Below are 15,534 nucleotides of genomic sequence, written 5' to 3'. Positions count from 1 at the left end.
TGAATGCTGAGTCGGGATCTGAGCTGACGTTCGGCGTTTGGCTCTAAACTCCCTACAGCTGATTCAGACAGAAACTCTTGTTTGTGTTTCTGATTCTTATACGACATCCAGAAGTCGACCTTGTTCTCTCCAAACATCTCATTAGTCCAAGCAGCAGCATGAATAATTCATCGTCTCGGTGCAGAACGCAGACCGTTTGGTGAAATTCACTTCTCGACTCTCCTGTCTGCGTCCAGCCTGGAGGTGTTGAGGCAGGATCAGAGACGGTGAGGGACGATGGGGGAACCCAGAGACGTATTTCACTCCAGCCTTTAGACATGATGTGCTTATAATCATGTCTTTGTTCAGCAGATTAATGGACTAGAGAGCGTCAGACTAATCGTTTCTCTCGTTTTTCCTTTTTCGTTGTTCTGAACGTTTTTTCTCTCTGATTGTTTCTGATCCTCCTGCCTGTAATATCTGCTGTTTTATTTTTATCCATGGAGGAAGCTTGTTCCCAACAATCCTTCGTTTCCTGCTGTGCGTCGCGTCAGTAAGAAAAATCATTTTTTAATCTTTCAGGTCTGGGATCCCCAAACTTTCCATCCCATGACCCCCGACAGCTTTGGACCGCTGGGGCAAACCTTCACGTTTAATCAAACATATTTAGATAAAATCATCAGAAATGAGACGCGGCTTTGCCTCCATCGCTGCTGTTAGCGGATGTAGCTGTGCGTCAGATTAACGGGCGCACCAGAAACACGCAAAAACAAAGTTCCAGGAAAAACTTTTTATTAAATATGATCAAATCTGTGAAATTCATCTAAAATTAACACGTTGAATTCATCAACTTTTACAGCCCTTTTTATTCATGATTTGATCATTACTAAGTCTGTTCGTCCTCATGGCTGCAGAAGTTCTGTTTCCTCCACCTGCTGGACGGATCCTTCGCTCTTTTCCATCTGAAACGTCTCCAGCTCATCCTGCAGAGTAAGGAGCAAAGCAGCTCGATACATCTGAGCGACAGCCAGTCGGAAAAACTGGATGCAAATCAGATTTAATGACTTTAACTTGTGTTCTTGATTCATTTTGATCTGGAGGTGCTGCTGCTCCAGCATCTCGGCAAAGTAAGAACCCAGAAAATGTTCCGGCGTGAGCGTCTGGTGGGATCACGCTCCTCTTCCGCCCTTTGTTATCCACGGTTGCCATGGTGAGGAACCAGGAAGCTCCGTAATTGGCCGACATGCCGGGTTGACTCTAGATCAGCTGTTCCAGATGTTTGCCGCTCTGCACATCAGCTGCGTTCTGGAGAGAGTCGGTCAGAACCGGACCGGCGCTGCAGGACCAGCAGCAGAACTGAGGTTACAAAATGTCAGGAATGTGAGTCTCCTCTGGGAATGTTATTGTTACTGCTGAGCAACAGTTCTTACGATTTGGACACAGGAGATTTACACACACACACACACACACACACACAAACACACACACAATCAGCTCACAGGATTGTATGTGTGTACACACAGAAACACGCACACAGAGAAACAAACACACACACAGAGAAACACACACACACACAGAGGAACACACACACACAGAGAAACACACACACACAGAAACACACACACACAGAAACACACACACAGAGAAACACACACACACACAGAAACACACACACGCGCGCAGCCAGCAGGCAGTGAGAGATGACTCCGGCTCCAGCTCATCTCGGCGCTGCCGGGGGACAGATGGAGAACTGATCAGTGCGGCGGAAAGTCAGATAGTCTGACAGAGAGTAAGAGAGGCTTCTCTTTCAATTCCCTTATCTCGCCGCTGACCTCTGACCCTGCAGCAGAGAGATGAGGCAAAGAGAAATGGAGGGAGCCAGAGGGGAAGGATTGGTTAAAGAAACGACACAACGAAGGTGTGAAGATTGAACTCTGGTTTTCCGTTCGCCTGCTGTGACGTGAGCGCAGCAGCAGAGGCGAAAACGGCTTTTCTTTCTAATAAACCAGACAGAAACATACCTGGAAGTCAAAATAAATACGTTTTAAATACTAATTATGAACCAGGTTTCCACAATCATCTCATTGTGGGGCGTCATTTTAAAGAAACGTTAAAAGTGACTAAACATTAATATTACTGCTCATGTTTTTAAAAAGAGCCACAAATATTCAGCGATGAAGGAACGATTGATCCGATTAATCATGAATCAATTACTAAAGAAATCATCAGATAATTTATTAACCCATTAATTGTTAGCTTAAAACACATTTTCTGAAATAAAATCAGTAATTGATCCGAAACATAATAACAAATATAAACATTTTGCATTTAAAAAAAACATCTGTGTAAATCTGATTTATCATCTGCATGCAAACTAAATCTATTAATCACGTTTTGCCACCAAGTCACTGATTGGTGGATCAATAATTAATCCCTGATCGTCTCCACTCTGCAGATGTTCGTTTCTCATTTGGAGGATTTTTAGCTGCTGAGCTTCAAGCCGTCAGAGTTCAGGAAACGATGGAGGAGAACATCCAGACGGGTTTCCGCCTTGCGTCACTATTTATGACGAGAAAAGTTTGTTTTTTAGGCTAAAATGTTTCAGGTCATCAGAAAAATCTAAAATCCAACAAAGAAAAGATAAAAATGATGATTTCATGGCGGAAACGCCGACCTGGCTCCAGGTGGAAACGTCACCACGCCGTTTCCAGGCACGAGGTTTTGGAACATGATTACTGAAGGATGAAGATCAGAACCTGCCTGGCAGCAGGAACAAAACCATCATCCGTCTGGATCGGCTTCCAGAACCGTCCATCCATCCAGAACCGTCTCTGAAAACTTCCTGCTGATCCCAAAGACTTCTGGGAAATATCCTGAGGAGACGGATCTGGACCTATCAGCGGTTCTGGTCCCGTTCCAGAACCACCGATCAGTTATTGATCATCAGAACATCAGGAAAATGTTGAAGGCTGTAAATTCTTTCTTAGCTGTTTCCACAAGTTCTGCAGAAACGATTCAGTTCATGTTTAAACGTTTGACAGGCGGAAAACTGATGCAGAAGACCACAGTGCCCCCTGTCTGCGGACTGAAGTATTACTTATTATCCCCCAGCATCTTCAGCCAGTGATGCTGCTGGTGTGGACAGCATGTTCCCAGTGTTCCCAGTTAGAGCCGGAGATAAACCAGTGGTCAGTGTAGCTGCAGCTGGTCTTCAGTCTGCTGCTCGGGAACTCATTCGGTTTCTCAGGGTCAGAAATCGAGTCTCAGGATTAGCAGTTAAACAGTGTTTCAGTGTTTTCAGAGTAAAATGGATGAAAACATTCAACACGACAGACGACATCCAGTCCAGATGCCTCAACTTTTCCTCCATCCTGCCGTTTCCTGATCCGCTGCTTTGCTCCGACAGACACTTTCATTTTCCTGCTCCGCTGTAATCCGCTCCCAGTCAGAGAGACGGGAACGTTTCAGGCCTTATTCACTCCGGGGAAAGTATGACTTCTTCTCAGAGAGACAGTTAGCCAGCATGATGAGCATGGAGCATGGATCCTCAGTGAGGAAACCCGACCTGAAACCTCGCAGCCGTTCACCTTCAGCTCACAGGATTAATTAACTTTTATTTATTACGGCCTCCTGGAAAATATTCCTCTATTGCAGGGGTGTCAAACTCGAGGGCCGGCGTCCTGCAACTTTTAGAAGTGCCTCTGCTGCACCACCCCTGAATAGAATAATTAGGTCATTAGCAAGGCTCTGGAGAACTGAGGAGGTAATTAAGCCATTTGATTCAGGTGTTTTGTACCTGTGGCACATCTAAACACTGCAGGACAGCGACAGCGACCCTTCAGGACTGGAGTTCGACACCCCTGCTCTATTGCCCTCATTCAACGTTTAACCCTCAAATTCAAGGTCTGGACTCTTCCAGCTGTTCGTCTCCCTGGTGGTTTTATTAACGTCGTCAAGGCGACCGGACTGCAGCAGGTCATCATTTCATGCAGACATGTTTTCAGTTGTGGAAAAGATTTATGGATGAAATCACTCACTCAGGTTTATTTTATATTGTGTTCAAAATTCTGAAATTAAAGTCAAAGTTATTATAAGAGTCAAAATACTAAGAAATAATTCAGATTTTTGGGAATAAAGACAAAATTCTGAGATGGTTAAATTCTGAAATCAAAGTAAAAAAATCTGACATTAAAGTGAAAATTATGAGATTCAAAGAAAAAAAGTCTGAATTTTGAGGATAAAGTTAAATATGTTTAAACAAAATGATGACATGCAGCTGCTGGGAGCAGAGCCACAAATACTGACGTGATTTTCACTCCGATGTTCTGAACGTAATTTAGTTTCAACGCACTTTATTATTCTAACAGAACAAAACTGGCTTTTAATCATGAAAGCTGCTGCTGTTTGGATCTTTAATGAAATGAATTCGAGCAGCACGTTTGGTTCCGGCTGCAGGTTCCGGCGTGTAGCGGCTCCATGCTGGCGGTTCGCCACCTGCTGCTGTCAGCAGCTTCCTGTCGCTCTCCGTTAATGACGCAGGCGCTCACCGTCGTTAGCGCCGCGCCGAATAACAAGTCTAAAAATAATGCAACGCAGAGACGATTTAAAAGGTGAGAAAATGCAGCCGAAGAAAATTCACTTTGGAAAAAAATCAAAGTTCATCTGAACTTTTCATGTTTATAGTCTTTTTTTTTTTCCATGACTGCATGTGAATGCATCAGCATCTAAATCTATCTGCGACACGATGAGGGGATGGAGGAGGAGACGCGGCTCGATGCTCGGTTGCCATGGTTACGGGAACCTGAGCATCAGGTCGCTTCCTGCTGCAGTAACTCAACCAAACAGCTCAGTAAATAAAAACTGCTGCGAGTCAAACTTTCCTGCATCAGCATTCATGAGGCGAAGCTGCAGTTATGAATAACTGATTTATGCATAAATGGGTCCAGCGCACCTGAGCCAGCAGAACCAGAAACTTTCACCGTTCTACAAAATATTCGATTATTGATCGGATCTGATCAGCACTCTTTTCAGTTCAGATCAGTACTGATCCGATCTCCTTTCAGGTCCACTGGTTCTGAAATTATTCACTTATTTCCAGAAAAATTTACAGTGAAAGTTTAAATTTTTAACATTTTATTGATTTATCAAAAAGAAAAAAAGTCCATTTGTGTCTCGGCTCCATCTTCACAAACCTGCAGTCGGTCCAGACGGCCGTTGGTAATGAGCCCGGTTCTGGTTCTGGTCCTACACATTATGAAACGGGGGTCAGCGTCAGTGAGGCGGGTCCAAGACGTCGGGTCAGTTCTGTTTCCCGTCATTAGAAATTAAAACTCTGCGTTTCGCTCAGCTGAAAGCAGCGAGCTGGGACTTCATGATTCTGCTGGATGTCTGAACAGAACCGGCTCCGTCTTCCATCACCTGGAACTCCTTCATTGTTACGCTGCGACCCGCTGATTGGCTCATTAGATTCAGCTTCAGGCTCCTGATTGGCCTTCCTGCCGCAGCGCCTGTTTTCGCCTCGCAGAAACGTTTTCTGTTCCAGCGTCCAGATTTCCTGCCGCTTCACATTTCAGGCGCTAAGCCGCCATTTTTACCTGAAGAGAGCCGAGCTAAAGCCATGAGTGTTTGGTTTTTACCTTCAGTGAAGAACCTGATGGCTGCTTGTCAACTTAGCGACTTTGTTGCTACGTTTAGCACATTTTTCACAAATAACAGCAGCTAGCGACGAATCCAGCACCTTTTTTCCTGGTGTTGGAGATTTTTATGAGTTGTTGCAATCACACTGCAACAACTGAGCAACTTGCTGTTCCCGACTCGCCACCAGGGGGCGTCTGAGTGACATGGCTTTAAACTAACCAGTAGGACAATTAAACTGCAGTAGCCACACCTCAGCCCATAGAGGGCAGCACTGAAACAGTTTAGGCAAAATATTCTACAAATTTACACAGAAATGTCAAAATTTGTAGAAATGTTGCTAAGTGATCGTCTGCAGTGATGTCATCGCTGTAGCGGTCTGTGGTGATGAAGAGGAGCTGCTCTCTATTTACTGATGATCTACGCTCTTCACTCTAACCCGTAAAGCTGCAGTATAACTTTTATCCTAAATACTTTTTTACATGTTGGATTGAGCTCCTCTCTGCGCCAACTAGAAACAACCAATCAGAGCCAGGAGGCGGGGCTTAGCGCTGTCAGTCACAATCTCATCTGTCGGGTTGATTCAGTCGGCAACAAGTTGATTCTGCTGCTTTAATGAAGAGAATCGTTCGTTGCCCGTCTGAGGAAGTGATGAACTCCTCCTCTTCCTCCTTCTTCTTCCTCCTCCTCCTCTTCCTCCTTCTTCTTCTTCCTCCTCCTCCTCTTCCTCCTCTTCCTCTTCCTCCTCCTCCTCATCTCCTCTGTTCCTGTGAATCCTGTCGAAGCTGAAGCTGCTCTGAATCGATTCCCGTTTTCATGTCAGGAGTTTCAGTTTCCATCCAGAGGAAGCGTTGCCTCTGTTCTCTCCAGCTCTTCCTGTGAGGTGCAGCGATCCCGCCGGGGAAAAGCCGATACTGTGAGTTTCCTCAGAGAGCTGAGATGGGAACCTGAAGGAAAAACGGCTGTAAAATAAAAACGGTCGGTTCTGAGCCGTTTCGCTTCGGCCGCCTGGTTCCAGTGTCTGCTGGAGTTGTGGCTCACAGGACGGGGCTGTAACATTATTCTAGTTATAAATGGTGGAAATGAAACTCTGTTGGGTTTCTCAGTAGGACATGGATGAGATAAAGAAAAGTTTCTTCATTTAAATGTTAGATTTTAACATCAGACGCTGTTTGAAAGGGAAACCAGAGCGAATTTGATTCACCAGCGTTTTCCCTTCCACTTTTTAAAAAACTGATTTAGATGCAACACCTGGAGATAAATTCATTTAAAATGTGATCTATTACCTGGAGACGACCGGGAACATTAAACACAAGACATTTATCAGCTAATACTTTACCTTTAAATTTACTCATTAGCATATTTCTCTGATAGCAGAGAAGAAATTTACATGAAGAACCTGGAAATCCTTTCAGTTTCATCCACACACAGAAATACACACATAGAAATACACACACAGAAACAGACACAGAAATACACACATAGAAACACACACACAGAAATACAGAAATACAAACACACATAAATACACACACACACATAGAAACACACACAGAAGCACACAAATCCACACACACAGAAACACACAGAAATCCACACAAACACACACACATATAGAAACACACACACAAATACACCCCGAAACACACACACATATAGAAACACACACAAATACACCCCGAAATACACACACACATAGAAACACACACACAGAAATACACACACACATAGAAACACACACAGAAGCACACAAACACACACACATATAGAAACACACACACAAATACACCCCGAAATACACACACACATAGAAACACACACACACAGAAACACACATAGAAACACACACAGAAATCCACACACACATGGGAACACACACACAGAAACACAGAAATCCACACACACATAGAAACACACACAAATACGCACACACACACACAGAAACACACAGAGAAATACACACACACATGGAAACACACACAAACACACAAATCCACACACACACACACACACTCTTATGCATCACATGAGTAAAAAACTTTACATAAAAACTGAACAAATAACCTTTTCAGACAGTGAGTTTAATCCTCCAAACTGAAATCGGCCTATTCCAATCATAAGTTGTGAAGCTTTTAGCCGAAACCGGCCTGTGAACCAGCTGCGGTGAGGTGAAGAGCCTTCAGACCTGAGCGTGAAACGGCCGCTCCTCCTCCAACTGGGCTCATGAAGAGACCGAAGAGCAAACGGATTGGAAGGTCAGTGCTGTCATCCAGCCAATCAGACGTCTGGATCAGTGAAATCCCTTTTCATGCTGTGAATTTACCTGCAGCGTCACATTTTCACCCACCTGCTGCAGGTTTCAGTGAGGTGGAGACAAACTGCTGCAGTTTGGGGGTTATGTGGATTACCTCCGAGAACTCAGTGTTTCACCTGAGTTTGGAGAAGCTGCTGCGGTTTAAAACTGGTTACCATGGAAACATAGCGAGTGCTCAGTTCACATGATTTTAATGTTTCTCAGTTATCTGCCTGGATCTGAAGATAATCAGATTTTCCTGCCGTGTGCTCAGAGTGATCGGGTCCAATCGGGTCATCAGGACCGGTTTTCAACATGTTGGATCATCTTGGCCATGTGTTTCAGTCGGCCATGTTTGTTTGATAGTGATGCTCAACGCTGCTCCACCACCTGCGTGTGTCTTGTAAGTTTTAAATAGACACACAAATGAACTTAAATAGAGTTTTTCAGTCATTTTGACAACTCAAGGCGCTTTACACTAGAGTCACATTCACCCATTCACCCATTCACCCTCACAAACGCTGCGCAGATCGGTAGGCAGTTAGCAGGAGGAAGCTGGAATCGAACCTGCAACCTTCCGATCACAGGTCAACTACTCTGCCCACACAGCCAGTCACCCTGTGGCTCTGCGGGAAGTTCTGATGTAATGCCCACAAGCATCGCAGCAGAACCTCCAGACCCGGAAGTGAAGTTTCACTGAAGTTGTTTGCGTCGGCAGCATTGATTATTGATTTCTTTCTCACCTGTTCGGTCTGACAGGTGAATTTCTGATTCTCCAAACTGAGATCCGTCTGACTGCAGGTTAGATACTGACAGCTCTTAGCTGCTCAACAGAACCTCATCAGCACCGGGGAAAGTCGTGAACTGATCCAGGTGAACTGGGCTCTTCTCCATGGTACTCACTCTTGTTCTTCTTGTTTTCTCGTCTCCTCCCACCCCCGCCCTGACCCCTGACCCCCCTCCAGGCCTGTAAGTCCTGCTGAAACCTCTCACTGTCCTTTTCGCACCACTGAGAAGCAACGACGAATCTCCCCACGCGCCCGGGATTAGGAGGAGGAGAAGAAGAAATCTTCTCACCTCGATGAAATCCAACAAGCAAACCCAGAACTTTCTACCTGGGACGCCGCCTGTCAGCCATCTTTGTTTTTAAATCACTTCCTGTTTCCTGCTGGCCCTCTCCATCTTCACCTCTCTGATCTTGCGTTCCTACTCTTTATTTTCCCTCTCTCTCCATCCATCACTGATCATTGATTTCTGTCCCAACCTGCCCCCTCCCCCACCCGTTGCAGAGCTAGGAATGTAGCGGTGTTAGCATTGTTAGCATCGCGCCACATCCTGAAGGAACATTAATACTGATGGAGAGAAAAAAGCAGATCAACTCCTAATGAAGCGGAAACCTCCTCTCCCCGTCGTCATGGCTACCTCTTTTACCTGCCCCCCCCCCATGAAGACTGCCTGGCTGTGTTAGCGTCTCCCATCCGTCCGTTGACCTGCGTGCCGCCGCCGGCCCAGTGAACTCTGCGGGCAGCGGCGGTGTTAACGTGTTTCTTTATCTTCTCGTCAGAACCTGTTTGATCGTTTGATCTTGTTTCCGTCTCGGAGGACTGAACGTCTTTCTTTGTCTGCAGTCTGTTGGTGGTTGTGGCTTTTTTTAGGACGAGGTTGTAGCCATAAGCCTTCAAAATAAGAGACTCTGGAGTCGTTTCCTCAGTTTGCTTCTGTTCTGATCTCATTAGTTATCATGGAGTGGAAAACAGTAAATCTTCACAGTAATGGTGTAAACCTGAAAAAAGTACTATTATATAAATATTTTTATTTTTTACCATTGTATAAATATACAGTATTGATTAACTTATGTAGTTTCAGTCTGTTTTAAAAGAGGAAACCATCTTTTCTGTGAAATTAGAGGCTGTTGTTGTGTTCACTATTTTACTGTAACATCTTTGGTTTCAGATTGTTTTCCTTTTTCAAGCGTGGTTCATTTTGCACAATCAGGAGTGAAGTTTGCTCGACTGCAGCCGTGTTTGGGTTCGGTTCGTTCTCCCGCCTCTCATTTCCAGTCAGAAGAAGAAAAACAAAGACTCTGGTGGATCGTTTTCCTTTTTGTCTTCGCGCTCATCGGAGAAGCGTTCGTCTGCAGACCAACTTAAACAAAAAAAGGACATCTTGAATGAGTTCTGTCTGTCTTTTGCACTAATTTAATAAAGCCGTTACTGAAAGTTCCCATGATGCTTCAGGTCATGTGTTCATTCTGATGAGTTATAAGCTCCTAATCTTTGCTCTCCTGTATTTTGTGCATATCTTTGTTTTCTGGTTGCTCAGAGGCCGAGCGCATCCAGCTGCAAACATTTCTGATTATTAAAAAAGATTTTATATAATAAACCATAAAGCTGACGAGTTTCCAAACGACAGAATTAATCCTGCAAGAAAAAATGTTTTTTTGAAAAAAAATAGATTCCACAAAAGATTTAAGAATCTATTGTTGTCATTCATTTAAAGAACTTTTGAAGAGAATCAAAGGAAATTCTGCAGTTAAATTCATGAGCAAAATGGAGCCAAGCAGGTGGAAGAGAAGGTAAGATTTTAACTTTTCACCGAGTCGGTGATGAAGAACCAGGACATAAAACTGAAGGCTTCAGACGGAGTTCCAGAAATTTGCATACAGATAAAATCATTTTCCATTTTTTGAATATGAAAGGAGTGAAGCTGAGCAGGAAGAGCTCCAGAAGCAAAAAGAAAGTTTTTATTTTTAAATACTGATGAATATTAACAATGAATGAATATTTTTCTGTTTTTTGGAGCCATGAATAAAGTTCAGGTTCAGGTCATGGATGTTTGATGCTGTCCTGGGAGTTTGGACCAGAACCTCTGGAGCGGTTCTGGTTTAGCTCTTTATCACTTTCCCTCTCATTCAGAAGAGATTACGTCTAAACTGAGACTAAAGGTGAACAGAGATTTTTACTCCGATTCAGAATCAAAATGTTGGAGCAGAACCAGGAAGTTTCTCGTCTCCAACTCTCAGCGGACTGATGATGGCGTTAGCATCGCCGCTAACCAGGGACTGATGATGGCGTTAGCATAGCCGCTAACCAGGGACTGATGATGGCGTTAGCATAGCCGCTAACCAGGGACTGATGGTGGCGTTAGCATCGCCGCTAACCAGGGACTGATGGTGGCGTTAGCATAGCCGCTAACCAGGGACTGATGATGGCGTTAGCATCGCCGCTAACCAGGGACTGATGATGGCGTTAGCATCGCCGCTAACCAGGGACTGATGGTGGCGTTAGCATCGCCGCTAACCAGGGACTGATGATGGCGTTAGCATAGCCGCTAACCAGGGACTGATGATGGCGTTAGCATAGCCGCTAACCAGGGACTGATGATGGCGTTAGCATCACCGCTAACCAGGGACTGATGATGGCGTTAGCATCGCCGCTAACCAGGGACTGATGATGGCGTTAGCATCGCCGCTAACCAGGGACCGATGTTGGCGTTAGCATCGCCGCTAACCAAAGACTGATGGTGGCGTTAGCATCGCCGCTAACCAAAGACTGATGGTGGCGTTAGCATCGCCGCTAACCAAAGACTGATGGTGGCGTTAGCATCGCCGCTAACCAAAGACTGATGGTGGCGTTAGCATTGCCGCTAACTAGAGACTGATGGTGGCGTTAGCATAGCCGCTAACCAGGGACTGATGGTGGCGTTAGCATCGCCGCTAACCAGGGACTGATGGTGGCGTTAGCATCGCCGCTAACCAGGGTTACAATCACTGACGGTTTTTATCTGATTCAGTTAATCCGCCTTTAGAACTGGTTTGCTAGTTTTGATTAGTTACTATTAGTTAAATATTGTTTAGCTTTTATTATTTATTATCGTAGTTTTAGCTTTTTCATACTTTGGATCATTTTTAGATGCAGAATTTGAAAAGTTCAGAATATTGTGATACTTTGACTGTAATAAACACTGAACAGAAAAAAGATTTTTGAAAACTGTTCAGTTATCGCTGAACCACCTGCTGCCCTCAGGCGTCTTTTCCTGTCGCCGTTTTTCCCTCCGGCGTTCGGAGCGTCTGCTTGTGTTGAGCAAAACAACAATTTGACATCAGTTCAAAAAGCTAATAAAAAGATCAATAAACACAAAAACGAAGGACATCTCTAACTTCAGTATGTTTTCAGAAACACTTTTGGTTTTCCTGCATTAGTTACTGTTGTTATTTCAGATTAAAATGAATGTGTGTGAAGCTGTGGTTAGTTCATGTTCAGATTGGATCCATGTAAAGGATTCTGACCTTTAACCTCAGAATCAATGCAGTTTCATCTGCAGATCTTTAATCTGCAGGTTTAGTTTATTTAATAACTGCAGGTTGAGCATCTGCAGCTACATCTGACTTATTATGTTCACTAGAAATCGAAAGTGAGAGGAAGGAGACCTGCAGGCGTTTCTGTCCCATTCATCCCCAACATGAAGGCTAATATTTCACTCAGTATTCTGGCAGATCTGCATATTTCAGGCCAGCAGTAATAAGATTTATGTCTGTTTCATGTAGCTGCAGTGAATCTGGGAGCAAATGATTCTCATCTGATCTGATTTCATCAAATGTTTACCTGCAGTTCTGATCCTTTCCTCAATATTTATTCCTCCATTTCTCTGCCGCTCCATCCTGTCGGGGGTCACTGGGGTCACGGTGACGAACGGCTGCAGGCCGACCCGACTGCAGCGCCGCTGATGGACGGCTTCCAGCTGCAGCTGTTAGAAAACCTTCTTAACTTTAAAGTTTCTTCAGTAATATTTGGTTTTGCTCTTTCTGGCTGGATGAACTTTGAGTCCAGATCTGAGAATCTAAAGATTAGGGTGATGGAAACTCGCCCCTCCAGCCTGAAAGAAAAATCTCTGAAATATCAGAAAAAACAAAAAGGTTCAGGAGAAAAACCACAAATTCTCATAAAAAAGTATAAACTTAGAATAAATGACCCAACATGTTTAATTTCCTGTTTTAAGAACATAAACATGTAGGTTTAGAGCCAGAGGTTCGGTTGATTCATGCAGTTATTGATACAAAAGACCAAAAGATAGTTTTGCTGATTTATATCTAATATTTTCATCTCTTTATTCTTCGTTGCCCCCAGAGATTTATGATTATGCTGCTTTACATAAATGCTAAAAGGAAAAGATTCATCAGCATGAAAATAGTTTCCGCTGCAGCCGGTTGGAAGAAGTTAAGATAAGAAGAATAAAAACTGTTTTTGTTGCTCTGCGTATTTAATCTAATTATAAACTGAAGTAGAAAGCAGCTTCCTGAACCATGTGGACTTTAATACTTTGACTATGCCGTTCTGCGTTTGGAGATTTCATTTGGCTGTTTTTGTTTTGGTGCTGGAAGCTGAAGGTTTGCTGTTGGCTTCTGAATATTTCCTGCTCTGACATCGATAAAAGAACTATGTCTCCATAAAAACACGGCAGATTTACAGACTTTAAATTCCTATACAGGATCAATTCCTGCCTTTTCAAACCAACCAAACTGATTTCTGAAATCTGCATGTCAGTTCATGAACTTTGACCCGCTGATGGTTTTTCAGTCAACAAACTCATGAAACAAGATAACCTGCAGGCAGGCAGAACTTTGTGTTTTACAGCTGAACCTCTGCAGGTTTTTACCACAGGATATGAGAAATGCTGCGCTGAATATGGAGGATTGTTCTGTTTATGCCTCAAACGTCCGCGATGCTCCAGCCTTCACAGCGTTTCACTCAGCATTGGATTAAACTGCCTCAACCAAAGTCAGCAGCAGAGACGGGACTCAGGGCTCCGTGGAGGACCAGCTGGACCCGTTGTGTCTCCCTGAGCCCTCTGGGGCCCTCGGTCCCCCTGGCCCACCAGACCCCGGGCCCCTCTGTCCGCTCAGCCCCTCGGTTCCCTGGGCCCATCGGACCCCAGCCCCCTGCTGACCCCGGTCTCCTCAGTTCCCCTGGCCCACTGGTCCCCCTGGCCCCCTCCGGACCCCGGGCTCCTCTGTCCCCTCAGCCCCTCGGTCCCCCTGGCCCACCGGACCCCGGGCCCCTCTGTCCGCTCAGCCCCTCGGTTCCCCGGGCCCACCGGACCCCAGCCCCCTCCGGATCCCGGGCCCCTTGGTCCCCTCAGTCCACCGAACCCCGGGCCACTCCGGACCCCTGTCCCCCCTCGGTTCCCCTGGCCCACTGGTCCCCCTGGCCCCCTCCGGTCCCCGGGCTCCTCTGTCCGCTCAGCCCCTCGGTTCCCTGGGCCCACCGGACCCCAGCCCCCTGCTGACCCCGGTCTCCTCAGTTCCCCTGGCCCACTGGTCCCCCTGGCCCACCGGACCCCGGGCCCCTCTGTCCCCTCAGCCCCTCGGTTCCCCGGGCCCACCGGACCCCAGCCCCCTCCGGATCCCGGGCCCCTCGGTCCCCTCAGTCCACCGAACCCCGGGCCCACTGGACCCCAATCCCCCCTCGGTTCCCCTGGCCCACTGGTCCCCCTGGCCCACCGGACCCCGGGTCCCTCCGGACCCCTGGCCCCCGACAGGAAGATTTACTCTGATGCAGCTCATGGATGTTGGTCATTGAAGGCATTAAAGGTAAATTTATGTGATAATTTATAGACTATTGACTGTGAATGTTTTATTGTTTTATATATTGTTTAACATGTTTTATTGAATCTAGTTTTACAGTGCAGCAGAACGGCGCCGGCTTCTCGTTTCCTAAACATCTGAAACAACCAAAACTCACCTTCCAGCATTGAATTGATTCCTGTTGGGAATGTTGAACTGCATTCCCAAAGCTCCACAGGAATATTAAACCATATTGGTCCAAAAGAAACAATAGTTCAAGCTGCATATGTAACTTTTATGAAAAAAACAAACTAATTTTTACATATTTATAATATTTAAAAAACTAAATAAAACCTGTTCAAGTGGAGTTGATTTTTGTAATTACCTTTAAATCGCTCGGTCCTCTGTGGGCCGGCTCGGCCACCGTTGTTTCTGGATGAACGACCCGGACCGGGTCAGGCTCTGAGTCGGTTCTGTCGGTGATTGGGTCGCCGCCTCCTGCTCTCTGCTCCGGTTCAATCAGAACCTGCTGGGTCCGGTTCCCGCCGAGGACATTCAGCCGACGCTCTGCAGAAATTTAGAAATGAGTCGCGGCGCCTCAATCAAATCAGGAAATTCAAAAGCAGCGAGGTCAGAATGGGAACCGCTCCAGTTTCAGCATAATGACCTGCAGCTGCGGGGCGGAAGGATTCCTGCAGGTCCGATCCGGCTTCCTGCTCTGAAAACATTCAGCTCATTTTCTTATTAAATATTGATATGAGCAGCCCAGTCATGACAGCGTTTATTTCCACATGTTTTATTGAATCTAGTTTTAATGCAGCCAGTTTATTTATATTGTACCAGATCCAGTTCATATCCGGTCATAAACGATTTAATCCGGTCCAGATTTAATCCGGATTACTCAACTACTGCTGTCAGATCCTTGTGGAGCTTTTCAGGAGCAGCGATGGATTCTCCAACTTTGACTTTAATGTTCATAGAAAAATAATAAACGTTATGATAATAACGATACAGTCATTTTTAACTTTATCATAGCTTCACAATTTGATGATATTTCATTCAAATC

The 15,534-nt window shown here is 45.3% G+C and overlaps 1 protein-coding gene and 1 long non-coding RNA gene across 2 annotated transcripts in view; one reads left to right on the top strand and one right to left on the bottom strand.

Annotated features, from left to right (window-relative positions):
* cdh13 (cadherin 13, H-cadherin (heart)) overlaps positions 1 to 10,130 on the top strand; it is a 279,377-nt gene extending 269,247 nt beyond the window's left edge. Inside the window, exon 15 of the mRNA XM_081608422.1 lies at positions 8,872 to 10,130. Coding sequence (XP_081464548.1) covers positions 8,872 to 8,879 — 8 coding nt within the window. The 3' untranslated portion in view covers positions 8,880 to 10,130. The remainder of the gene's footprint in view (positions 1 to 8,871) is intronic.
* On the bottom strand, positions 48 to 15,393 carry LOC145552054 (uncharacterized). Its single transcript, XR_014088000.1, has 3 exons — positions 14,854 to 15,393; positions 12,511 to 12,796; positions 48 to 1,819 (listed from the first exon to the last, which is right to left on the bottom strand). It is a non-coding gene; the product is annotated as an uncharacterized LOC145552054 (long non-coding RNA).
* Between the last annotated feature and the right edge of the window lie 141 nt (positions 15,394 to 15,534).

The sequence above is a fragment of the Poecilia reticulata genome, chromosome 6 (assembly GCF_904066995.2).
Source record: "Poecilia reticulata chromosome 6, P_reticulata-male-v2, whole genome shotgun sequence".
NCBI lineage: Eukaryota > Metazoa > Chordata > Actinopteri > Cyprinodontiformes > Poeciliidae > Poecilia > Poecilia reticulata.
The sequence above is the reverse complement of the archived record's forward strand: the minus strand, read 5'-3'. Positions and strand labels throughout refer to the sequence as shown.